Source organism: Capra hircus, chromosome 1 (genome assembly GCF_001704415.2).
Source record: "Capra hircus breed San Clemente chromosome 1, ASM170441v1, whole genome shotgun sequence".
NCBI lineage: Eukaryota > Metazoa > Chordata > Mammalia > Artiodactyla > Bovidae > Capra > Capra hircus.
The window spans coordinates 52264961-52291552 of NC_030808.1; the positions used below are offsets into that span (position 1 = coordinate 52264961).

The window sequence follows — 26592 nt, forward strand, 5'->3', positions numbered from 1 at the left end:
AATAAGACATGGCTTTTATAAGTTTAAATGATAGACTGTAGGTCTGTAATTCCCAGGACATCTTTATGGATTCATATCTGCAATCTGTCACAGCTCTCACATGGAGGTCTTCTGAAATGATAGGTTTCATGATTTGACCAAGAAGAGTTCTACAAATTTATCATCAAGTGTCTTCAGAGTACTTGGTTTTATTTTAGCCATTTATGACCATTTGTATATATCTAGTTTGTTAAATAGGATATGGGAGATCTTTTTTTCTTTCTTTCTTTTTTACTGAGATTTATTCTAAAAATGCTTGTTTGATTAAAAAAATACAGTGAAATGAAAATTTTCTTAGTGCCTTCAGCTGTAAATAGAGTCAATAATTCAGTCAGTTCTCTCTTCTAATTATTCCTTTTCTCTAAAAGTGGCTTCAATGTTGTATCATGAACTGGCTCCATTCTCTTTCTAACCAACTTAATTTGATTAAAATGAAGAAATGATTCCTATGAATTCTTATGAAGAGCTATGGTCCAGGTGCATGTATTGCTTAGTAAGTTGCCTTTGATGGAGTCAGTGGGCACAGTTAATTGAAGAAACTTTTGGGGGACTGGGAATGGGCTGAATTTATAGTGCCTATACTTTCTGCTTTTGTGACTCGTTTTCACCCAATTTTGTAGCTAGATAGAAGGTTTGTTCACTTTGAAACCAAAATTAATAACTGGCTTGGCTTCAAAACATCCTTGAGAAGTATTTCCTTTAGAAATACTTGGCCCTCAGAGGAAACCTTTAATGAAGTTTGAATAAGCACTAGTAGGTAGGAATGAAAATTTTCCTAGTTGAATCAAGGATGGTGTAACAGAATCCCCTATCTACTGTCAGAGATCTGAGGGTTGTGTGTGTGTGTGGGTGCAGGGGGCGGTGGTGGGTGGGAGGATGCATGGTGTTATAAAGGAAAAAAAACACTATTCATATTCAGTAAAAAGTTTATTGAATTCTGGTTCCATACCAGGCAGTGTTTTCTGTGACTTAATTTGTTCTCACCATAATCCTATAAAATGGGGATTATCATCACCATCAACTTACAGTTGGGTAAAATAAGTCTCAAGAGATTAGTTGAGCTGCCCAAGGTCTTGCTGGTGAGTAGCAGAGCTAAGATTCAGTCCCAGATACTCTGACCCACATGGTTTGTGTCCCCAACACAGTCTCAGAGCTGCCTCTAAGCAGAGAACAGCTTAAAGGGAGTGCTGTAAGTAAGAGAGAGATTTTACTTGCAGCTTCCAACATTTAATATTATATTTTTAAAAAATCACTGAAATAAGTCCATCTGTATAGGTCTCCTCAACTGCTGTTTGGTACGCATCTGATACCCGTTCAAGAGACATGGCAAATGAGCCAAACTCAGTCTTTTTTCTTCTTGCCACGTCTGTTTTTAGAAACATGGCCTTTGTCTTCATTTATCATTGATACTGTTTTTCTAAAAGGGATTGAGGGTGATGACTCATGTCTTAGTCTTTATCAGTGTCTACAGGGGAAATATATGGCAGATCTATTAGTCTGTTATGGAAAAAATGTCCTTGTGGTTTAAAAATTACATGTTTCCTTCCAGATATCTTCAAGTACATCCCACCCTGATGTTCCTTCAAAACAGTGTCAAGCATCAGCCTTGTTTCAGTTTGCAGAGGTATGGCTTTTTTTAATATATATTTGGGGTTCAGAAAATTTACTGAGTGCAGAAAGTATTGGAATAGAATTTTGTCACCTATAGAGACCTTCAGGCATGCCTCTTGCCATTACAAACAGAATATACATGGCAGACTGTTTATTGCTTTCTGCTGCTTTTCTGTAATCATAGATCATCTCCAGATTTTATAAACGTTGACTAAAGAGTTCATCCAGAATAACAGTTTTTCATTTATTTCATTTTGCCTTGTTTTTAACTTGCTTTAAAAGCTTAGGAAAATTGTCACCATGAAGGTCATAGTATTCCAATTTATTTATTAAATTTTCCAGTAGCGAAATTAGATGCTGTTGTTGATGAATGCGTCTCACAGTGAATGCAGGGTGAATACGACCTGTTAGATTATACTGTGATGTAGCTTCAGCCAGTATTTATATTAGCGTTTAATCCCAGGCTTAGGTCGGGTCAGCTCTTGCAGGATCTCAGATTTCTCTGGATTGTCAGCCAGAGAGAGAGAGCACACCCTGGAGAGCATTTTCTTGGTTGGTATGATGAGAAGGCAATCTGATATTCTTTATTTTGCCACAAAAGCCCTGGCCTCAATCATATGCTCATTTCTAATAAGCACTATATGACAAATAATAAAATACATCCCTTTTGCAAAAGTAAGATACCATCTCCTTTAGGTTTTTTCCCATTTTCCTTTTTCTTAATTTCAACCAAAAATGCATATCATAAACTAAGCAATTTTTTATAGGGTTGAGAGAAAATGACAAGCAAGACTGTTCTGTTTAATATTGATGTATTGAATCACTTTTTATTCATTTGCATAAAGAGTGCTTCATAAATGAAATGTAAAATGATATCCTTTTGGCAGGAGAAAACCCAGCATCTTACTTTGAAAATGAGAAAAAATTACTTTTAGCTCTAACAGTTTTTTTTTAAATGCTGCTTCTTCTTGGGACACTTGCGTCAACCAGCACAACTAGATCCTACCAGTTGGCTTGCTTATCTGTAAGACTTCTCTGTCATAGTGCTGCTATAGTTGTTGAGGGCTATTCTATAAAAGTGGTAACCAGCATATCATATAATGGTATCATTTCACTAAGAACAATTTGCTTGATGAATCTGAATAAATTAAGATTTTATCATAATTTTTCATTAGATAAACAGGCTGGTATTTTCACTGTCGGGGGAATAGTTTCATTTTATATTTCCTTGCTCTCCTCTAGTCGTTGATATCCATTTACTTGATACTAATAATTTTTTCAAAGATAAAAAAGAATTTTGACATGACTATAAATGTTTTTAGTGTTGGTACCTGATTGGCTCCATCAAACTTTTTAGACACAGTTCCTTCCAAACACGATTTATTTGGCATATATTTAAATTCTGTACTCATGAATATTAGAAAGGTTGAGGCTTGTCTTTGACACATCTGATATTTATGTATGCATTATTTACCAAGAGTTTTCAATTTAATTAAAAATGTTTGTATAGCATATCTCAGCTGATGCATTTCTAACAGGTCCTGTCACTCAGAGTGTGGTTCTTGTTTTTAAGTGATAGCACCATCAGATTTATTAGGTGTCCTGAATCCCTGGGCCGCTCTAGGAAGCGACGTGAAGGTGAAGCAGCCACTGTCTCGCGACTCTGGAGAACGAGATCCCATGCCTCTTTTGAATTAATTTGTTCTGTACACTCACTCCTCAAAAAGAAAGTTTTTTTGTTTTTGTTTTTCCTAGTAAAGAACTTCTCTTTCCTTAGGAACTGTGCAGGAAGACATTTCCAGATATCAGTTCTCTATACTCAGTGGCATTTGTCTTCTGAGGATTTCTGACCATGCATGTATAAGATTTGAGGAAGCTTTAAAAGAGATTAATTTCAAAACTTCTTAGGACTTGTTTCAAGGCCTTAACAGAGGAAGGCATGCACGATGGAAAACCAAAATAAAATGTTCTGCTTTGGAATCAAATACAGTTCCCATCTAAACTCTGTGTATTATTTTTCCTGGTTTTATTTTGTATAGATTGATAATTAAGAGCTCTTACAATTCCTAAGCAGATTAAATTATTACGTACTTAGCTGTTTAATTGTAAATGCTATATATGCTTATATAAGAGAAGTATACTAAAATACAGGGTTCTCTAAGGATATATATAACCTCCAGTCACTTTCCTCAGCTGACCCAAGAGAACTCTTAAGTTTCAATCTCTCTCATGTTATGATCTGACCATATTGTCAGCCGAGTATTGCACTGGTTTATTCAAATCTAAACTATACTAACTAGATGCACTGATTAAATTATCTACTAAGATCTGCTATGAGTGTATTTATTACGGTAGAAATAGAATAGCCTATAATTACTGTGATCGTATCCCTAAAACTTTTATAATTATTTCATAAAACACCCATCACCTTTGAGAAAACAAAAAGGCTTTTGAAATTCTTGTTCTAATTAGTCTTTACTAGAGGCTCTCCAACTTTGAAACACATCAGAGTTCCCTCAAAGACTTGTTCAAACACAGATTGCTGAACTCTACCCCCAAAGTTTCTTATTTAATAAGTCTTCAGTGGGACTGACAATTTGCATTTTCAACAGTCCTCTTAGGGAACTGCAGTTTGAGATCACTGCTCTATAGGTGGTAATTTTTACCACAAGTTATTAAATCAGCATTGTTAAGGCACTTCTGGTATCTCTGGGAACTTACAGGGAAAGGATTAAGTGAGGAGGAAATGGGCAGATAATAAAAATTTGCCCAATGGGCCACATTATAACCCTCATCCCTTTTCTGAGAGATTCTTGGTCCTATTACATACACTTAGAGAAAAATGTTTATATCATTTAGGCAACAGTTTTCTGTTGAAGAATGTTTTGCTTTGTAAATGCCCTTAAGATCAGGCTTGCAAAATTCTTAGAGACCCTTAGTGTTAATTTCATTTACAAGTCTTCATAACTCCAGGAAGAGGTTGGTCATTTATTGTGTAATACAATTATCCTAGAAACACACTTTTTAAAAAACAGTTAACCCAGGGCATTTCTTTAAATGAATATATTTTTTCTTGTATGTCAAGTCTTGGGTCTCTGTCTCACAAGCTGAGAAGGATATCTTTTTCTTCTGAACCAAATCTGATGATTTTAAAACCCATTAAAGTAACCTGCATGGAACCATGAAACTAAATAAAGAACATTTTGCTTGTAGGTTCTTTATAAATGTGTACATTTTAAGGGAGAAAAATATATCTGCTTTACAAGATGTAGAAAGAAATACAGAGTATAGAACCTGTTTTCCTCACATTTCAGCCTGTCTCCCCTTCCGTATTGGTGGCTGTAATTTGTCAAGATTCCACTTGGCCCATCTGAAGAGCCATCACTGTTTCCAGACTCTGATCCATTAAGTTGGTCAAAATGAGTTTCCTCTCTGCATTTTTTGTTGTTTACGTGTAGATTGACACATCTGTCACTGTTTAGGTCTCATTGACTGAAGACTAATGACCAAACATAATGCCAGAAGGGAGTTGTTGTCATCCATTATTTAACAATTCTGAAAGCCATGACCGGTCCACATATTCTCTTCTCTGCTGAGTGGCTGATTCTTACACCTGGAGTATGCCTTTATGTTGAAAAATTACATGTTCACTTTGAAGACAGGGAGCTAATCTGGACAATTTAGACAGATGCATTTGAACACTAAGACTTCCCTGAGAAGATTTTTCATTTGCTCATGTAAATACAATCGTAATCTCTCCAAAGTATTGTCACTCTTGGATATAAGCAATTGGTGCAGTTTTAAAGTATTCATTTTTATGATGGCATGCCCAATATGTTACAGAATGTTATACTTGACACAGATTCCATATGCTCACACTGGAGCTCATCGGTGTGAAAGTTTTCCATGTTTTATTGGAAGAATTAATATTTCTTTTAAGATAAGGAAGACCAATTACGTCATATTGTTCGTTTGTTCTTTGATTCATTTATTCACTCAACAATTGTTGGTCATTTCCTCCCAGACTACAGTGTTATGATACCTGTTATAACTCCAGAAGGCTTCTGCCTAATTTGCTTTTGATCTTTGCCACCTCTTTCCTTGATGTGCTCCCCTACCTCAGGCAGCTATAAAAATAGCAGTTTAACTAGGGTGATCATTTTTCTTGTAGTTTTGCTGTATGTCACATACTTTTAATACCCACCCTGTTTATCAGAACATTATTTAATAGACAGAGGAGAGACTACAGTGGAATTAACAGATTAGCAAGCCCCATCCAATGTGAGGAAAATAAAAAAACATAGCCCCAAACTTACCATGCAGTATGGCCCACTACTGCCCCCTACCCAGGAGGGCAACATAACATGCACTTCCCTCCACTGGCAGACCTGTCACTGAAAGACATGTTTTAGCTATATTATTCTTACTTGAAAGGATGTGGATGTCCCTTAAATAGGGAAAAAAAAAATACAAGGAAATGAACAATAGTATAAAAAGTCAGCATTACATAAGCTATGTTTATATTAGAAGCAGATGAGATTACTGAGAGAAAAAGTATAAAGAAAAAGACGGAGGGCCCTAAGACAGAACCCTGAGGGAGAACATTTAAGGGCTCACTATAGAAAGGGAGAACCAAGAAAGAACAGCAAGGAGAGACCTTAGAGATAGTCTGCAGTACTGGAAATCCAGAGAAGACTCTCAAGACAAAGGTCAGCCATGCCCAGTGCTGCAGACAGTAACATAAGTTCCAACCCCTTCCCCCAGTTAAGAAGCCAAAAGGCATTTTTATAGAAAGTATATCTTACTGTTGAGTCATTCCATGAAATTTTTATTGTTAGGTGATTCTAGAAACGTTGGGCCGCTAAAATACATTGATACACCACCTACCAGCATGATCCTTTGGAAATCAGGCTTACAGCAACATTGAGCATTTAAAATACTGCCCTGTACCTACAGATAGGTAAAAATACTTTTAGATAATGAGGAAAAATAGTGCTTACTAAACATTAGGCAGTGGTTTCTTTTGCAAGGCAAGGAACCATTCTCCAGCCTCGATGCAGAACCCTGTATGTTAACTCAACTGACAGGTAATGGATCTGTGTGGTCAGAAGTTCTTCACTGAGCCTCTGGGTGTGCCATGCAGGCATTTGGCACAGGCTTTGTGGTAGTGAACCTATACACCGACACAGGCTTTGTGGTATTGAACACACACAGACACACACACACACACACACACACACACAGCGTCAGGGAGTCTAAACCTACAGCAATAAACGACAGCAGGGGGAGCCAGTGGAAGAGCTAGAAAACTGTCAAGCTGTGTGTTGCAGTGTCACTGAGCTTGTTGTGCTCTTGAGGGTATTATATGATTATGTGACAAATTTAATCTTCTACAGATTATTAAATTTAATAATTAACCTCTGAGGTTGCAATTTTTCACTTTATTCTAGTTTCAATCTGTAGCTAATTTGGGGGGATTATAGTAAGAGTTTATTAGTGTTAATAATGATAAATCCTTATAACTAATAATTGTACTGTTGATTGAGGGCATAATATGGGCTGAGCACTGGGCCAGACTCTTTACTAACATAACATGTCATCTTCACAAAAGGAATATGGGGCAGATAGTGTTTCTGTTTTGAACGTGAAGATGTGGTCTTAATTATTTCCTTCAGTCCACACAACAAAAAGTAATGAAGGCATTGTTTGACACAAAAGCCATGTCCTTTCTATTAATACAGTGTGGGTTCACGTGACTGGTCAAGTTACTCCCAAGTTAGTAATTGTATTAAATGTGTTTGTTTTCTTAGTCTAATGATAAGGTTAGTAATTGAATTCACCTTGTCTAGAAAAAGTAGAAGTGACATATATCAGAGAAAATTCAGCCAGAGGAAAATCTTTAGAAAGCTTCAGCCCCTAAGTTGATCTAAAGAAAAAGGAAGTGAGTGGGATGAATAGGGAAGGACTATCAAAAATGATAGCACCCAGGAGGAGAAATCCCCTAAAACTTAAACTAGCCCTTTCTAAATGATCCAGGTGGCTTACTAGATATTTGCCTCAACAAAAGCCTCTTATGCAGCAGGGAGAATTTTCTAGGGAGAATTTTCTCTAGCAGTAATAAAGCCCCCAGTCTCTCCTGGGGGGACAGCTCCATGATATTCCCTGTTGGGCCTGGGGTCACCTGTAAGGATATCATCACAAGGCAGGTTTGCCTCCTAAACTGAACTGAGAAATACCTGTCTTAAACTGAGAAAGAATTCCCAATCATGAGGAATATTAACAGCATAGACCATTGTTAGCTGCTCTAATGATGACAGAACTTCTCTAGGAGAAGACTTCTTTGTAAAGATCCTTAACGATATATGTCCTTCTCAACTCTTTACTGAGTTAAGCTCAAAATTAGGAATTAAGTCTTCCTATAAAAATGAGATAGGACAGTGCTGTTCATTGTTGCAACTGTGCCCAGTTGCAGTTTTATAAAATTTGAAGAAGAGCATGCAGTCACCATGTAATGGTATGTGTATGTTGATGTGCTTACTGAGATTTGTGGTCTTCACAGTTAATCTTTGTACTTTAGAGCATACTCTTAAGTGCTACTGCTAGTATTTTATATAAGACTTAGCTTCACCAGGTCTTGTCATACTGCCTAACACATTTCTTTTCAATTCTCAGAAAAATATTTGTTGACTGCCTTGTTGCTATCTTTTCACAGGGATCCCAAATGTATTTCAACAAAAAATTAGCTAATTGCTTTTTGTTAAATGTGAAATGACACTAAATCTCTTTTCTATATGACCAGTTGCTGAGTTGGTGTTTATATGAAAGTAGAAATGTATAACTTGTTTTAAGGTTATAGAGTTAAATTTAAAGCCTGGAATACTCATACTTCTTATCGTCCAACAGCCCATCCAAGTCACACCTGGTTTTTTTGTTGCTATTTTTGAGGTTATTTACTAACATTGGTTTCAAAATTACAATCCCAAACCTAACACGTTTAAGTTATTTGACACTTGAAAGCAATGATATTCTTATAAACTAAGGAAAATTCCTGAATGGGTGTGAATGGAGAGCAAAAATTCTGATATCACAATTAATATTCTTTATATGAATTGTTTTTCATATAGATTTCTTCAAACACTTCACACTTGGGTGGTGCTGAACCTGTAAAACGCTGTGGAAAGTCTGCACTCTTTCAACTGGCTGAGGCAAGTTTCTAAGAATACATTGGGATAAATCTGCAGTGGTTGAAGTCACAAAAAAGTTAATCATAACAATGTTGCCTAAACTGAACTATCTCACCTGTGACCATAATGTGTGTTGTATATAATTTTCAACAATGAGGAGGGTTCATCTTTAATTTAAGGAAAGTGGACTTTTGCTACTAAAAGTCATCAAGCATTGAAAAAGGTTATCCAGGGAAATAGCAAAATCCTTTCACAGATAGTATTTTAAAATAAGGTCAGTTTTTGTCTCTCTTGGATTGATAAAGTAAGTCCATCCTAAACCCAGAAAAATGGTCTAGGTAATTTTCCTCTTCTCTGATTCTCTTATATTAATAACATCTATAAATCTCTGGAAAGCACTACTTTTAAATCAGGTAGTTGATGTTTTAATTTGGGGGGCTTTTTTAGTGAAGAACTCAAATGACATGTTCTAAAGTCTGGTTTTATAGCATTTCTCAGTTGTGCATTTGATGTGACATGGATATAAAATGCTACTATTCCTTTGGTTGAGTAAAAAAGATGTTTTTGTAAAGGCTGTGAAGGACAGAGCTCTCGCTTGATGGGGACAGGCGGGGAGGAAGACGCCGGAAGTGATTGTTAGTGGGGTGGGCAAGAGGGGGACTTCTTTTGCCAAATTGTGACCACTCTGCCTTAAAGGGAACGTGTAGGACACATGTCTTTAGCACCAGACACTGTTGTAGTGGTTTTCTCTTTCAGTGAAACAAATTAGGAGGTACAAAATGGGTAACCAAATATCTCTCATTAAACGTTCTCTCTTTTTTTTCTGTCTTCCTTCCAGTCCGTTTGTTTCTTCTGAGTGTGTATGTGTGTTTGTGATAAATTATTTTGAGTTTGTTGAACTTAATGGGACAGCCTGTCATTTTCTAAATTTTATGGTAGCTTCTGTCATTAAAATTTAGGCATTTTAACTATCTAAGTCCAGCCAGATCCAAATTAGAAGCATAAACAGTAAAGTATGTAAACAGTGGGACAAACTAACCCAGTTGTATCTGACATGAAGCTGACATGCTTCTTATATAAGACAAATTCAGACTCAAAATAGAGGGCTAGGAATAACTAGAAAACTTAGGGAGACCACAGGGAGTAGTTTTTAAAAGAACTGGGTAAGTCAGTAGCAAGGTACTATTTCTGGTAGAACTAAAGTGGTGAAGATCTGGCAATGAGTGTGCCTTTAGAGTTGTAACCATGTCTTCGTAAGCAGGGAGACGATGAGGTCATAAATTTGTCAAGTATCTAAGACTATATAGTTTGTCAAAATAATTTATTTGAAAGAAATAATTATTTTTCTTAAATTATATGAGTGTATAGCCATTTTGGCTCCTCCTGTGGGGGAGGATTGTGTTTATATATATACACAAACGTATACATACAATCTTTTAAATATTAAACAACACTAATCTGTCCTTGGTGGCTGAGATAGTAAAGAATCTGCCTGCAATGCCGGAGACTTGGGTTCCATCCCTGGGTTGGGAAGATTCCTTGGAGAAAGGAATGGCTTCCCATTCCCTAGAGAATTCCATGGACAGAGGAGCCTGGTGGGCTACAGTCCATGGCGTCGCAAAGAGTCAGATACAACTGAATAACTAACATGTTCAACTTTCAATCTATAAAACAAACTTTCAATGTAAATATATATTTATTAGATAGTTTTGTATTGGAAATGTATGGGCCTTAGAGGTGCTTTGCTGTGGGGGGTGCTAGAGCAATGAAAATTTGTCTTCTCATTTTCTTTCTTTGGCGCAACAGTCATAAAAAAAAAAAAAAGGATTCCCCATTAAATCAGAGCTCATTAAAAAGAACACTCTTCTAATTTGTAGGGATGCATCCCAAATATGAAACAGATGCTATGGTCTAACAGATGTTTCAGTGTTGGTGTCGTAATTTAAAGGGGTAAAATGACTGCAATAAGCCTATTGCAATTATATAGCAAATCAGCTTATACTCAGACTTAGTTTCATATAAGATCTGAGTAAAAATATATGCTTTTGATAAAACAGGGTCGGTAAAAAATTATTTACTGAGAAAATCTCACATTATTATTTGCACCACATGAATATGATGCCATAATGCTAATAGAGTGTGTTTTAGAATAACATCCTAAAGCCTTCCCAGTTTGTAATTAAACATAAATATGTGCACAATGGATTAATCAGCATCTTCAAATAATCACCAGTGGAAATATGCTTCCTCAGTTATTTTTTTTCTTCCTTGTGTAGTTGATGTTCATCTTTTCTTGAAAAGAATATAATATTTAATTATTTCAGGTACCTCTTTAGATAAGCATGACAGGGTATTGAAGAGAATTTTTCCTGCGGCCCAAATTGTTGCTGTTGTCAGAAATCCTAAAGAATAGCTTTAAATTCACACATTCCAAAGGGAGAGCCACCAACAAGCCACCTTCAGTTTGGGCCAGATCTTCTCGCAGGATTTATAAAGAGACAGCCTAACCCAGCTGCCATCCGACCGACCACCCCAGGGGTTTTCCTTCTTGTCCCCACCCTAACCCCAAGGGTGGGGTGTCACAGGCTGGGCAGTCACTGGAGTATCGTGGCTTTTCTCCTTGTCCTGTGGAGGAAAGCAGAGTACTTCCTCTTCTTCACGCGTGGCCTCTGTCAAACACAGTGAAGACAGCTTTGAGAGAAACCCTGTTACAGACTGAGTGAAGTGTCTTCTCATGGTTTGGCAAGAAACAAGCAATGTCTTAGATGTTGATTTATTACTGCTGCCTTCTCTCTGACCAAGCAAGAAGAGAACCAGAGGAAATCAACAGCAGGCAGAGACTTAGAACAGCTTGCTGCACTCTCTCTCCTGGCATTGCAAGGATGCATTTGTTTTCCAGGGACAAATGAACAAGTAGAAGGTAGTTCGACTTGATCAGGCAAGAGGCCATGCGCCAGTCATGGGGAGAGGGCTGGGCTGGGACTGTCTGATCTTTCATTTGACAGTCTGAGGAACTCCCACTGCAGGAGTGTTGTTCAGCTAGTTTGCACCAGGACAGCTGTCCCAATACTAAAATACCAGAACACCTCCTATTGTTGGTAAAAAGACTGGGATCCTAGCAACTAGACGGCACAGCAGGGGGCCTGCAACACCCTGTTCTAGCCCTGACACCACATCCCTTCTGGTTGCTTAGCACTCCTGCCTGTTAAATATTTTGTATATCATCTTTGTCCTTGACATCCCTACCAAGGTCATTCAGTCTTACATGGAGTTAGTAGGAACAAAAACGTAACCAGGGGTAGTTGTTTTTACCTCCACCATTCCTTCTTCTGTCCTTTCAACCAGTGGCTTTATGTCTTGTGAAGGAAGGGCCAGGAACCAACCCAAGATCTAACCACTCACCCTTCCCAGCTTCATTCCTGCAGCTGGGCATGGGGGGAGTGGTTGAGGAGCCCTCCCAAAGACAGGCTGTTTCCTACAAGAAAACTCTTCTCTTGGAGAAAAGCAAGAAATATGATAGGCATATATTTGTTGCTGTGCTCACACCCACTTTAACAGGCAAAAAGAAAACTGAAAGAGGCTGGCAGCAGACAGAGAGGGGCTTAGATTGGCCTGCTTCTCATTGTGAGGACCCCTCCCCATTTTCCAGTACCCAAGCTGGGAGATCCTCCAGCAGAAGGCTCTGCTTTAGGCATTTGATTGACATTTTAAATTGGGTGGATTTTTAATAGCTGAAAGAGACCTGAAAATTCTGGGATCTATTCCAGTTATTTTTCAGGAATCTACTCCAGGTAGGAAGGGAGATTTGGCACTGTGCTGCTAAGGTCAGGGAATTGTGAAAAATACAGTCTTTTATGTTTGAACCTCCATGAGGTTCATACTGTTCAGTTAATCAGTTAATTGGTGCAGGTACTATAATGTATTATGTTTCCTTTCCTTTTGAAATTAATTAGGTCAGGTCACATAAAGAGCAGCAGAGCATCCTCCTAGAGATCATTGTGTATAATAGTTGCTCTAGTTGGAGACTCACAGAGACGTCTTTATCTATACATTTTCGCAAAGAAAATGCTACACTTAAAGATATCTGTTACTAAAATTGCTCAGTACAGCAAGTGGATTAGTTTATTCATTTATTCTAGCAAACAGTTGTTTCTGAGAGCCTATTCCATGCTGTTAACAGTGAGGCAGCTGACGCTACCTGCATATGGATGTACAATGAGATAACCTGTGAGCTTTCTTTTGACATCAGTGGTATTGGAAGACCTTAACTCCAGATCCAGTTTTGGTGTTTGGAATGCTTAGTTAAGGGGCTGGAGCATAAGCCTAAAAGTATTACTATTTTACTTCTAATTTTTTTATCTGCAAGTAATTTTTATTATCTATCATAAGATGATAATGACCAATGTCTGTTATCTACAGTGTGTTAGGTACTCTTTTATGTACTTTATATTAAGTCATTGAATTCTCACACCTGTCCTTTGAGGTCAGTATTATCATCATTCCTCCTTTACGCAGTTAAAAAAAAGACAGAAGTTTTGTGATTCACCTAAGGTCACATGGACAGGAAGTGTTAGAGCATCGCTAGAAATCTAGGCAGTCTCTCCACAGCCTGGGATCTTCAACACTATGCTGTTCTGTCACTTGTTTTAGATAAATATAAAAGACTGTGCAAGTTAGTTGTTACAGGAGTTTGCACGTTATAGAAGGCTCTATGGAAGACAGCTTACTCCTACACATATGTGTATGGCTGAATAAGATGACAGATTGTTCAAGACTGCTGTCAGAAAAATGGAGCTGATATTTCCTTTTTAAAAAGTGATTCTACTTTTGCAACTGTCGAGATACATCTTATACCCTTAAATAAGTGCCTGTTTGCGAATATACTTTGGGAGATACTGTGAGGACTATAGGAAATTACAGTATACACCTCCTGTCCTCTAGGAACCTGTTCTCCAGTTGTAAGGAGATAAAATATAAAAAGTTAAGAGATAAGAAATAAATTAATGGTGCAAGTGGTTTCACAGGAAATCATGCAATGAGATGAGGAAGCTCAATTTGAGTGATACCCAAAGTGAATGTGTAAAATCAGTAAACGGAGCAGTGAATTCAGCTGGAGTGCTCTGGGGACTCAGCACTGAGGAGGAAGCATGAAGATAGATGGTTCTTTGAAGGAGTTCTTGGGGAACAGAGGTTGAAACTAGCAGCCTTTGGGCCACACCCAGCTTTAAGAGATACTCTGTTTGGCCCACAATTTGTTGACCTGTGTTATATCTTACGTTCGAATTAGTGGCTAATACTTTAAAATTATAGATTTCAAGTAAATGCATACGGAGGGCCTGGAGACACTGGACCAGCCTCTGCATGAGAACCGGTGGTCAGAGCGGATAAGTGGCTGCCCCCTTAGAGAGCTGTTTGTGGTACAAATGTCACTGTCCTCTCCTTTCCCTCCTGAGTCCAGACTCTGAGTCCAGTAGTCATGGCCAGTATCCATTTGCACTTGTTCATTCCTTCCCGCCCCCAGCCTTTTCTACCTAACCAGCCATACACACTGGAGATAGTGATTTATGCATAATTAAACGGAGAGATGGGGGAGATACAGTGAAGAGACAAAGGCAGGCAGACATGAAATAGGTAGATGGCAACAAGTAAATCAGCCGAGCATGAGTGCAGGGCTGTGCTGGGAGATTTATGCAAGGTGAAGGTAGAGTGTCGCTGCAAGTCAGAATTGGGAGGGTGTTTAGTGTGAAGCAGAGATACTTGTACTTGAAAATAATGAAGGGTGATTGAAGATTTGGAGCAGGGGAGTGCAGTGGTGAGAGCAGCCCTTGAAGAGATTCGCTTGCTGGCTGTGGGGGTGGCAGGGTACAGGGGATCCAGCTGGATTTGACAACTGAGTCTATGTCAGAGGGAAGGGAAGGGAGTCAGCAACCACTCCAGCCCTGAACTTGAGTGTATAGGAGAAGGGCTTCCAGAAGTTTGCCTTGAGTGATCCTGGAGCCTGACTGTGAGAAAGCTGGATGTTTGTTAACCTGGGGGGGAGCCCCAAAGTAGAAAAGCATGCTGAGGGAGAAGAGATAACTGAGGACATCCAGTACTCAGAGTCCACATGAGGGGCTGGCCAGCTAGGTAAACGGCCGAGTTTTGAAAGCAGAGACCCATGTTCCTCTGAGCACAGGAGGAAAGGTGAAAATCAGTCGCCACAGGATTGCTGGATCCATCTGCGTTGTGCTTTTCTTCTCTATCAATCTGTGAAGCAAATCATCTGTTACGGTGCAGCTGAAGAAAGAGAATGCCGGACCTCTCCAGATACACTCTTCATCGATGTAATAGGCAAGATTTTGGGTATGGTGGGTCCCAGGGAATTGCAAAAGTTTTCATTAACCCTACTTATTAAAAAAAAAAGGAGATGTTTTCAGAGGCCTCAACACCCTAGTTTTTCTTACATTCTAACTTGCAAAAACCACATATAATGAAAATCAAATGGATGGGTAACAATGAATTTATTACAGTAACTCTAAAAATTAAATCTTATGGAAAATTATGGCTCACTGTAAGAAAAGCTGAATTATGTTAAAATTACAGAAATTATATAATGATAAAAGTAGGAAGTCTCATCCCTCCTGTTAGCACTCCGGCCCACCACCGGCATTATAGGTGGTATTTAATCAAGATGTGACTCTGCTTCTGTGTTCTGCTGTGTCTTCGTTCTCCCTTCATCCTGCTGTAGCCCCCTGAAGCCCAGAACCTCAACGTGTAGTTCCCGGCTTCACATACACCCTTATCACAAAACAAGTCTATATATAATTACTGTGTATTTGAAGGGGCCTTTTATTTGAAAGTGGTGCGTTTCTTTCCCTTTTGTGCAGAGTTGCAAGCCATTTTTAGAAAACCCTTATGCTAAAACTTTTCATTTTATTTCTAATTACACCAGTTTACTTTTGTAGGGACTGAAATATAGCGACACACCTAATGACTTCCTTTAATACCATTGAAGGAGACTTCAGTAGATGGCCTCTTGAAACAAAGGCCATCCCCACCCCATCTAATGTCTTTAAAAATGGTATAGTTCCTGAAGAAATAGCAAATAAGCATTTAAACCACCAGTCCACCTGGCCCAGTTGTTATAGCAAAGCAAATAGTAAGCTATTTAAGATGCACAGATTTTAGTGTTGAGAGACACTTAGACCACTGTTGTGTGACCAGTTATCTTTTATAATAAAGAAAATTGAATTTTCTTAGCAGTGATGCTGTTCTTTATTCTGTGAAACCATCAGCCAGTATATTTTTATGGCAAAAACATCCTGGTTCTATGTAATTATGGGAGAGGTGCACATCTTGGAAGAACTGCTGAATGTCATCCTGGGGTTATGTCTACACTGTTTTGGCAAATAATAAGCCAGTACAAAATCACTGTAAACATACCTTGGCTGCAAAACATTTGTTTTGTACTAAAAAGCGGAAATTTTGAAATTGAAACTTCTTGATTGGTGTCAGTGGGTCTGTTTTCACACTGCCTTGTTTTTAATTGAGCTGGCTCCTTGATTACAGACAATGAAAGACAAAATATAATTAAGACTGAAATAATATGGTATATTTTGGAACTACGTACGCATTTCTTTGTACTAGTTCAGGGAATCTTCTTCTGTGGTATTACTTCTTATCTAGTGCACATGATTAATTATGTTTCGCCGGTTATTTCACTCAGTCTTTTAAAGCAGGACACATTAATAAATGAATCTATCTTAACATTTGTCGAAAGGAATACATTTTGAAACGTCCTTGATTTGAGGAGATAAATGTTTGTCGTAGCACAGATTTATTATGTCTTTAAAGCAACTCCCCAATAACAAACCCTAAGCCTAAGGTGTGGTCTTACATGAACTGAAAATGACACCCTCTCTGAACTCAGGAATTTAAAAAAAAAAAAAAAAAAAACCTCCATTTTATCTTTATAAAGATTTCAGTATCTTTATTTTTTTCTCTGCAATCATTTTGAAGAGAATAGTTTTTTATGTGTCTGTCCAGCATGTACATTCAAAGGATCTGGGTTTCAGCATGATGATTTTTGTTTGTTCGGGGAAGTGAGTTACATTTCTTCTAGCACATCACTATCAGGCCACTCTGACTACACGAAACAGTAATAAATCTCAGTGTGTTTCCAGTTGTCAGAGGTAAAATTAAAATATTGGTGAGTGATTTTCACGGGTGCTCCTGGGAACCATAACTAAGGACAGTTTGATCGTGGTCTAGGCCAAGCCACAGCATGGTCATAATTAGCATTGTTTTTTATAGACTTGTAACTCTTTCCTGGTATTAATCAGAATACATTTTAGATTCATCATTTACCTCGGAACTAATGAACCATTCAATCCAACACAATTATCTTTTGAATGCCTTCATTTTGAAAGCTACTAGAATATTCTTGGAGGAGAATACAAAGGTGAACAGGATATATTTTGTGCCCCCCTACTCTGAGTTACAGTTATTAAAAATAGAATAATACCTCAGGGAATAGACAGTAGATATCAAATATTTATGCCCAGCATTTGATTTAAAACATTAACATTTTAAGTTCTTTGAATACAGCTGTGGGAGTGCCATCCAGCAGGTGTCCTGCAGATGATTTTCCATTCTCACTTTTAAAGAAGGTTATTGTTCTATTTAAAATAATAATAGAAGAATAAATTGTCATTTACTAAGGCATGTTCTGTTTCAAGTCCTGATTAACAACCAACCCTCTACTAAAGGCAGATGAGCTAATTAATAACAGACATTAATCCTGTGCAGTTTTATTCACTTGAGTTCACATTGATTTATGTTCTTCTGTGTCCACTATGTGCACATCCTCTCATACGTGTATATAATGTCATTGGTTTGCACTTTTCTGAGTCCCACTGCGGTGTTACATATACACCCAAAAGTAGATGTCACTAAATGATGCTTGTACCCAAAAGGGGAACTGAGCTTGATTATATGTTCAGTAAGAGATGCTTCTTGAAAGATAATTGATTTACGATCTCCCTGAATCTAATGTTGTTGGGTATGGTTTTCCCTATGGTATAGAGTCGTTCAACCCTAGAATGAATAATTGGAGCAGTTGGTCTGCCAGGGCCATGATGTGCTATTAATGATACCAGTATGAATGTTACTACTAATAATAGCCAGCATTTAACGTACATGGCATTAGCCCCCAAAGGGGTGGTTGTCACAGTGCATTATTCTTGCTCAGTGCTGGATACCAACTTAAGTACTATTCATGTGCAATTTGCTGAACCCCTCAGTATTCATAAGGCAAGCACTGTATTAATATCCACATTCTAGAGACTGAGGCACAGAAAGGTTTAGAAAAAAGGAACTAATTGGTGGCAGCGCCAGTCCTTGGCCATGGACAGTCTGGCTCTAGAATTCCTGCCTTTTGAAACTGCCTCTCAGTAACAAAATTTGCTCACATCTAGAAGTGATGGCATCTTCTTTGGTTTTTTGTTTGTTATTGAGTCACTAAGGCATGTCCTACTCATTTACATCTTCTAAGAGGTACTAAATCCATAGCTGTTCCCGGGCTCTGTTGATGTCGTGTGAAAATATGGACCACTATTTCCTAGAAACTTTTGAAAATTACTTCTAATCATATTTGAACTCATAAAAAAGAAGATGAAAACTGGGGGTTATTGGAAGTCTCCCCGCTCCCCTCCACAAAGTTACTGTCTAATGTGTGTCCCCAGGATCTCTGTGCCCTGTATGCTGGCTTATATCCCAGGTGGCCGCAGACTCCCTTCCCTGGGTACCTGTGTCCCCTGATTTCCACCTGGATTCAGCCGGTGGGAGACCCTGGCAGAAAAATTGCGGGATGGGAGGAAGAAAGAATCTGGGATTGTGCAGGGAGGGGGGTGAGAAGGGGTAGAGGTAAGCAAAGGCAACGTCTCTTTCGTGTATCCAGCTCCCAGGAGCGTGGCCCACCATGGGTCCGTCTTCCGCCAGGGACCTAGCTCCTGGGCTTCATAGCACTCCTTCCCCCATTTGTCCTGCCATGGCTCCCTGCTGTTGCTAATCCCTGGGTTACCTCACCACCTCCTGTTTGGGTGTTCCGGTTCTTCATAACCTGTGTAATCAATTCATTCCAAGCCATAAATTCCCTCGGCCAGATCTGCCTTCCGTTGTTTCTGTTTGTGTACTTAGTGCCCGACTGCTGCACAAGCCACCCTCATTTTCTGTTTCCTAAGCTTAAAAATAGGCTGAGAGAATGCTGTCGGCATACTGTGTCCAGATTTCGGCAAAACTTCTGACAGGTCATCTTACGATGTCCTTGTAAACAGAGTGGGAGGAATTTAGAGTGGATTATTACACATTCTTAGGTTGCTATAGTTGATTAATGTTCAGAATCAACCTGATGAAAGGGCTCTAAAGGTTTGTCAGAAGGCTGTGTCTTTGGCCGTGTCCTACTCAACATTATTACCAAAGATTTGGACCAAAACACAAAAAGCAACTTTATCAAATATGTGTATAAGACCAAACTGGAAGGTAACTTAATTCAGACTTTGAAAAGGATGTACTTTGTAAGGAAAAGTGAAAAATCTTGCATCTAGGTACAAAAAATATAAACATATTGAATGGCAGAGACCAAGCTCCCCAGCATAGTTATGGGGGTAGTCCAGAACTTTAGTTGACTACAAACCTAATACAAGCCAGAAGTTTGACCTGTTTAAAAAAAAAAACCAGTGGGGCAAGTTCATCTTTGGTTCCCATTAGAAGATTAGGGTTGATATCAACTGACAAATAGTTTCACTTTTCATCTGGAATATTACAGGATAGCTAGGAACTTAATCTAAGAAAGATGAGTGTTTTCCAGACTTAACGTTATTTGCGAGTTTTATTTGCGCACATTCATTTATTTTTGCCCCCAATAACTCACTAGAGGATGTACTGTTACCATTTTTCAGCCTTTATATCCTCATATGGATTTAAGTATAAGCTCCGTAGCTCACTGTGTGGCCTTGGGCAAGTGCAGTGCTCACACAGGAACCCACTTTATTTCAATAAAATACATTCTCACTTCAGGATGACCATACTGCATCTAGATAAAAGGGACCCAACTTTTAAAAGGCCAGGAAGCCTTTACGTATTATGAGCAGTTTGCCAGGGAGAGAGACTCATGGGAGCATAAAGTCTGTCTTCTAGGATTTGAAAGTCTGTCACAGGAGAGAATGAGTGAATTGATTCAAGTGGCTCAGGGAACAACCAGGACTAATAGGGTTACCTTAGATTTTTGCTTAATATTTAAAAATTTCAAACAGAATTGCCCTTATTGTCCTCTAATATGGTCACTGTCTTTGTGCCAAACGATGGTTAACTCATTTTCAGGTGTTTTAGTAAAATGAATTTCTATACTAGGAAGAATGTTAAATTAGATAACATTAGATAATTAGATAAGTCTAGAGCAACACTCAACTCTGAGAGTCTGATTTCTGTGTGTTTGGGTTTTGGTTAGTGAGATTTGTGATTTGTAGTTATTTGTTTGATTGTTATAATTTAATTTCCAGCCATGTAATTGTTTTCCTTGTAATTTAGAATTAGCATGCTCTATTTTTGAAAAAACTTTTAAGAGCCTGAAACAAGGAAGTAAAGCTTGACTATGCTCAGTGTAATTACCTTCCCAAGAAATATTATGCTATTTCCTGGAATATGTCCCCAGAGTGAATGTCTGCATTTGTTCCATTTCATTCCTAGCTATAGAATTCTATCAGGGGTGATGAGGAGCATCATTCTGAAATATATTGAAGCTGAGAATAGAGTTTGCAAAGTGTTATTGGGTTTGCTAAGATGAACCTGTGCAAATGCAAACCATTGGTTCACCACTGTGAAAATCAAGGCCTGTGTGGTAAAGGTCCCTGAAATGACTTATTAAAGGCCACCAGAGTGATAGTGCTTGAAAACTATAAAATTTACCTTGATGATGCCTTTCTAGCCTTTTTGCCAGAACTAGCATAGTGTCTCTCCCCATTTGGGGCAGTTAGATTCATGAAGGACTAGTATATTTGAGAAAGGAAAATAAAAATTATTTCAAAATTAAGACAAAAAGAGCAGATCTCCCCTGAGAGTAAAGTACACAGGGAAGATGAAATGTATCAGTATTACAGAATTAATTTGACCTTTTGCTTTGATTTTTTTTTTTTTCCTGGTTGGGCCTAATAAAGGGAACTTCTCAGTCTTCATAACTGTTTGCTGAGGCCTAAAAGTTAACTGATCTCCTGAAAAAGACAGCTCTGTTGTGAATTTGTAGTATTTCAGATCTTTCCTATGAATGATCCCAAAGGACTGGGTACTCTCGTCATCTTCATTTCTTTAAAGAAACCTCACACTGCCTGCGTTCCCCCAGCCTTTTCACCAGTTTCTTCCCAGATTTATTAATCATACTATAATTCTTATGGAAGGGTTTGAGATGTCCTAAAATTACTAAGGGAAAAAATGAGGTGAAATGGTATCTGATGTTTAATTCAATGTATTATCCATTTTAAAATGGATACTTTAAAAAATGAAATCTTTATAGCTGTTAACAATCTCTGGCAACTTGCCATTCCATAAAATGGTGATTTTTCTTTTAAAACAGTTCAGTTTCCTACTCATGTACTTGATGTGGGGGGCTCAGCATGCCCTAATAGTCTTTTTCCTCTAAATTGACAGTCAGTGAAAAGTAGATAAAATGAGTAATGGCTAAGAATCTCTGTGCTGCCATTGGTCTCATCAGCCTTGTCACTGTGATGAATTCCTCAGATGTGCTGGGGGGCTGGGGTGGAGGCTATCAGGACAGCGTGGGATGGGCATTATTGATCCTTATACCTTTAGTGGCCTGGCACCTGTGCACCTTACAGGGAGTGTTTCTGAGTGAAAACCTAGGTATTGAAGATGAATTTGACAATGAACTATAATATCCTTTTTTGAAAATAGCTTCAGATTGCAGTTTCAAAGTACCTAGAGCTGCTGCAGAGTAAAATGGCAACATTCTCCTTTAATGTCCTATATGTGAAATTTGGGGAGTTTAAAAACTAACCGAATTACTGCCAGATCTGTTTTGACACTCAAAAATTTTCAAATTTTAGGGAAAGTGATATAGTATATGTATCTTACAGTATGCCATTCATTCCTCCAGTATATATTCAAATTCATGGAGATTTGATAGCCAGAACATGTATAGTCATGCTGAAATAAATTATCAATGCAAAGCATTTTCATTATAGTTCCGGTCAGAATTTACAGCCATGTAAGTTCAGATCAGATCAAGTTTGCTAACAAGTTTTTCAAAGAAAGCAACCTACTACTTACTTTTCAGAGCTTTCATCTTATAATTTCTAATTTCAAGTGATTAGGTAGAAATTGTTGCTATTCTCCTCATATTTCCCCAAGGAAAAGAGAAAAGGTAAATATCTGAATAGAGTTTGGGGGTGATTTACTAAGCACTGCCATGCACGCATCATCTCACTTACACCTCACAGGGTCCTCTGAGATAACTGTCATCATCATTTTTATCTCACAAAGGCAGCAGAGGACTGAGGGCTGAAATGACTCATTCTAGATACAGAGTTAGCAAGGAGCAAAATGAGGACTCAAGCTCAGGTCTTACAACTCTAGCTTCCCCGCTCCTTTTACCAAATCTCATTTTCATACTAAAAGCTTCATCAGAAACTGAAAGATGACAGTTTGAGTGTATGTTCCTCCAGAGCTGAATGATTATATTATAAAACTTTTATTAATTTGGATAAGTTAATTTTTCAGAAGTGGACTTGTTATTGTAAAGTTTGAAGTTTGTTTTGATTATTTTTTTTTAAGGATGCAATTTAAAAGTTTAAGGTAATTTCAGGTATGCAGTAATGTGTTTTGTTCTCATTGTGTTTAACTGTTTAGATGTGCCTGGCATCAGAGGGGGTGAAAATGGAAGAATCAAAGCTAATAAGAGCGAAAGAATTAGATGGTGGAAGAATTAAAGAATTGGAAAAGGGAAAGGAAGAAAGAGACACAAAAATGGAGAAAACAGATGAAGCCAGGTTACAGAAAGAAGCAGAATTTGAAAAATCAGCTAAGGAAAATGTAAGAGATTCTAAGGAAATAAGAAATTTTGAGGAGCTCCGAATGGATGATATAATAGGTATAAAAATGGAAGCTCCCAAAGAAATTAAAAAGGAAGAATTAGAGGAAGATCAAAAATGTGGCCACTTCCCTGATTTTTCCTACTCTGCCAGTAGCAAGATAATAATAAGCGATGTTCCCAGTAGAAAGGACCACATATGCCATCCTCATGGAATCATGATCATTGAGGATCCCACAGCACTAAGCAAACCAGAGAAGCTAAAAAAGAAAAAGAAGAAAAACAAAATGGATCGACACGGAAATGATAAATCCACACCCAAGAAGGCCTGCAAGAAGAGGCAGTCCTCGGAGTCAGATATCGAGAGCGTCATGTACACCATTGAGGCTGTGGCCAAGGGAGACTGGGGCATTGAGAAGCTTGGAGACACCCCTCGCAAGAAGGCCCGCCCATCCTCCAGCGGAAAGGGGAGTATTTTGGATGCCAAGCCACCAAAGAAAAAAGTGAGATCTAGAGAGAAGAAGATGTCGAAGGAAAAATCCTCAGACCCCACCAAAGAGTCAAGGCCTCCAGATTTTATCAGCATTTCTGCCAGCAAGAACATTTCTGGTGAGGTGCCAGAGGGTATCAAAGCAGAACCGTTGACCCCCACGGAGGATGCGCTACCACCCACCCTGTCAGGACAGGCCAAGCCTGAGGACAGTGACTGTCACAGAAAGATAGAGACTTGTGGCTCCCGGAAATCGGAGAGGTCTTGCAAAGGTGCTCTTTATAAAACCCTGGTGTCTGAGGGCATGCTCACCTCTCTGCGAGCTAATGTTGACAGAGGTAAGCGACTTCTCAAAATCTGAAGAGAACATGGAAACCTAGCAGAATTCCTCCTTCAGAGGTATTGAAAAGCAGTTAAGACTACAGTAAAGAACATTAGTATCAAAATAGTATCTTAGATCTGTATGAGTCTTTGTGGCTTATAGAATATATACATTTGTCATTTTACCGTATGTTTTAGCACCATAGAGGAACGTTTCTATTCAACGTAATTCTCAGAATGTAAGTGTTCTAAGTTACTCCAGTCTTTTTCCTTTTTACTGGTGTCAGCTGATTTTTTGTTTTGAAGGATCAGTATTGCATGTGTAGAGCTCTTAGTCTGGTTTTTAACTGATGGAAATAATTTTCAGAATCACGCAGGTATGGTTGACAGAATCTTGACCTGTAGACTCTAGAAACAAGTCTACACCTCAGGCTGATTCTGTAATGGAAAAGTAAATAGTAGTTAGTCTTTCTCAGGAGTCAAGTAGCACCTGTTGAGTTATGAGACTGTGGATCTCAGTCTGTAAGTTACTTTTTTACACATTCTGTTACTGAAGGTGGTCCTGAGTTCTCTGAAATAATTAACAAATAGCATCATGCAAATAGTACCTAAGGGGTCAAAAGGTCACTTATGAAGCAATTAAGATTATTTCCTTTCCATCCCAATATGCCAAGCACACTCTTTTGAATTTCCTTAGGGAAACGAAGCTCAGGAAAAGGAAACTCGTCTGATCATGAAGGGTGTTGGAATGAAGAAAGCTGGGCATTTAGCCAGAGTGGGACCAGTGGAAGCAAGAAGTTCAAAAAGACAAAGCCAAAGGAAGACTCTGTCCTTGGGTAAGTGCCTGTGGACAGTCAGCCACGCAGCACAGACCATACGTGCAGTAGTATTAAGTTTTCAAGGTAAACAAATCACTGACAGCTTATTCTTTGAGTATTCAGTCAGCACTTACTGTGGTCTTAGTAAACTCATGAAGAAATACAGATCATCATGTGATTCCTGCTGTTAGCATGGTGTGTGAGTAATAGTGTCTTTCATGTTTTAATTATGGTACAGAATGTGTAGATTGTAGACTTAGGCCTGAGTTTCAGTTGAGGTCCACCTTGTGCTAGTGGTGTGACATTGTAAATCCTTTCATATCGCCAAGATGTAGTTCTAATCTGAAGTGTACAATGAATATCACAGGCTTATACTTTGCTAACTTTGTATACTCTATGTACTTCATATAATATTTGTAAAGGTTATGTACACATTTATAAAATACTGGCAGCTGAGAATGTACATAAAATTATGTTCCTACCTCTAATCTTGTTTTGTTTAAACCAGGTTCTAATGCTCTAAGGTAAAAAATATTAGATTGAATATTGTCTCACATACAGAGAAATTTCAGCAATTAACTATGTATTAAAATGCAGTATCAAGAAGGAGCATACATTGATAAAATAATTAAGAATTATTTTATTTTTTATTATATAAGACAGACTCCTAATACCAAGCTTAACATAAAGCATTTTGATAGGCGATGCAATACTTTATATTGGTGAAAAAAGAAAGCATCTGTATATTCAGTCGTACTGTCCTTTAGCTTTCTCATTAGCCAAATTTGAAAAGAATACACTGAATAGAAATAAGTACACTTTAATATATTTTCCATATTTTTTCATAAGTATGTTAAAGGTATGCAAATTTTATGCATTAGGAGTATTATATTTGTTTTATCCATAAATACTAGCATTTCTTTTCTGTGGGATAATGTACTTTGTCAACTGGACATTACAATGCTTTGAGGTCTGGTTAATCTTAAGGCCCTCATTACACAGTGGGAGGGTGGAAAGTATTTCTCATGAGGATGATTCCTCAATATTATTTATATTGAGACGATATATTTATAACTTTATATATTTTGTTCTAATATTTTTAAAAGTCCAAAGTTCAGATTATTTTGCCAACATTATGCTTAAACAGTGACATGAAAATCCTCACCTTTGTTATTGTCAAGCACAGAAGGATTTGCAGGATTGTCTTAAAAATTGAGCATTAGAGCCAGTGTTCTCCATCTTCTGGAATTACCAGTGTCCTGTAGGTCTGCACACTGAGAGAGGTATAGGTCTTATTGCAGACAGTGTGAAAGCCCAAGGGAATAAATAAAGCAGGCCTGAAGGCTCCCCAGCAAAAAGTTCTCTGGTGCTTCTATTAGAAACTCCTGAATGTTTTTACCAGTCTTCTCTGAGGAACAAGAAAAGTGAAACAGTCTTGGAAATCTGTTCCTGAAAAGAGATTGGGGTGTTTTTGTTTTAATCGTTTCTTAGGAAGCCACATGTGTTTAACTGGGGGTGTGATTTTCTGCAGGCTAAATCAGTGGTACAACCCTGGTCTTTCCTCCTCTCCCTTCTTCAAATATTGGCCTGTCAGAATCAGATTGTCTGGGCTTGCTTAATTTGGAACATGCCAGCATAGTTCCTGAGCAGTGAAAAATGCCACATCTGTCAATCTTCTCTGAGATTTCTAAATGAGTAGTGTAAACCTTTTTATCACAGAAAATGTGCTGTTTAGTTACCTGTAGCCAAGGAAAATTCACTCTGTATTGGCAGTTCTACTTTTATAGACTTCTTTAAGAAAAACATAGGTAATTATTCTAGGTGAAAAAAGTGAGGGGTGGGGAAGTCCCAAGGGACCTAAGGAGTTACAGCTTACATTTTCATATTTCTCTTTTGGTTATTCAGAGTATCTAAAAAATTCACATCTTATAGATAGCTTTCTACAGCAACTGATTAGTATCAGATGTTACCTGATTTTCCATTACTATAATTTATTAACTGAAATGACAAAAGAAAATTTTACTAAGGGAGGAGCATCACCCACAAGCCATC

General features: G+C 38.1%; 1 protein-coding gene across 8 annotated transcripts in view; it reads left to right on the forward strand.

The window, feature by feature from the left end:
• BBX (BBX, HMG-box containing) overlaps nt 1–26592 on the forward strand; it is a 290746-nt gene that overhangs the window by 231776 nt on the left and 32378 nt on the right. For all 8 annotated transcript variants that reach the window (XM_018062653.1, XM_018062985.1, XM_018063039.1 and 5 more), the window contains 4 exons: nt 1589–1663; nt 8775–8855; nt 22731–23739; nt 24420–24558. In XM_018062653.1, the coding sequence (XP_017918142.1) occupies nt 1589–1663; nt 8775–8855; nt 22731–23739; nt 24420–24558 (1304 nt within the window). The remainder of the gene's footprint in view (nt 1–1588; nt 1664–8774; nt 8856–22730; nt 23740–24419; nt 24559–26592) is intronic.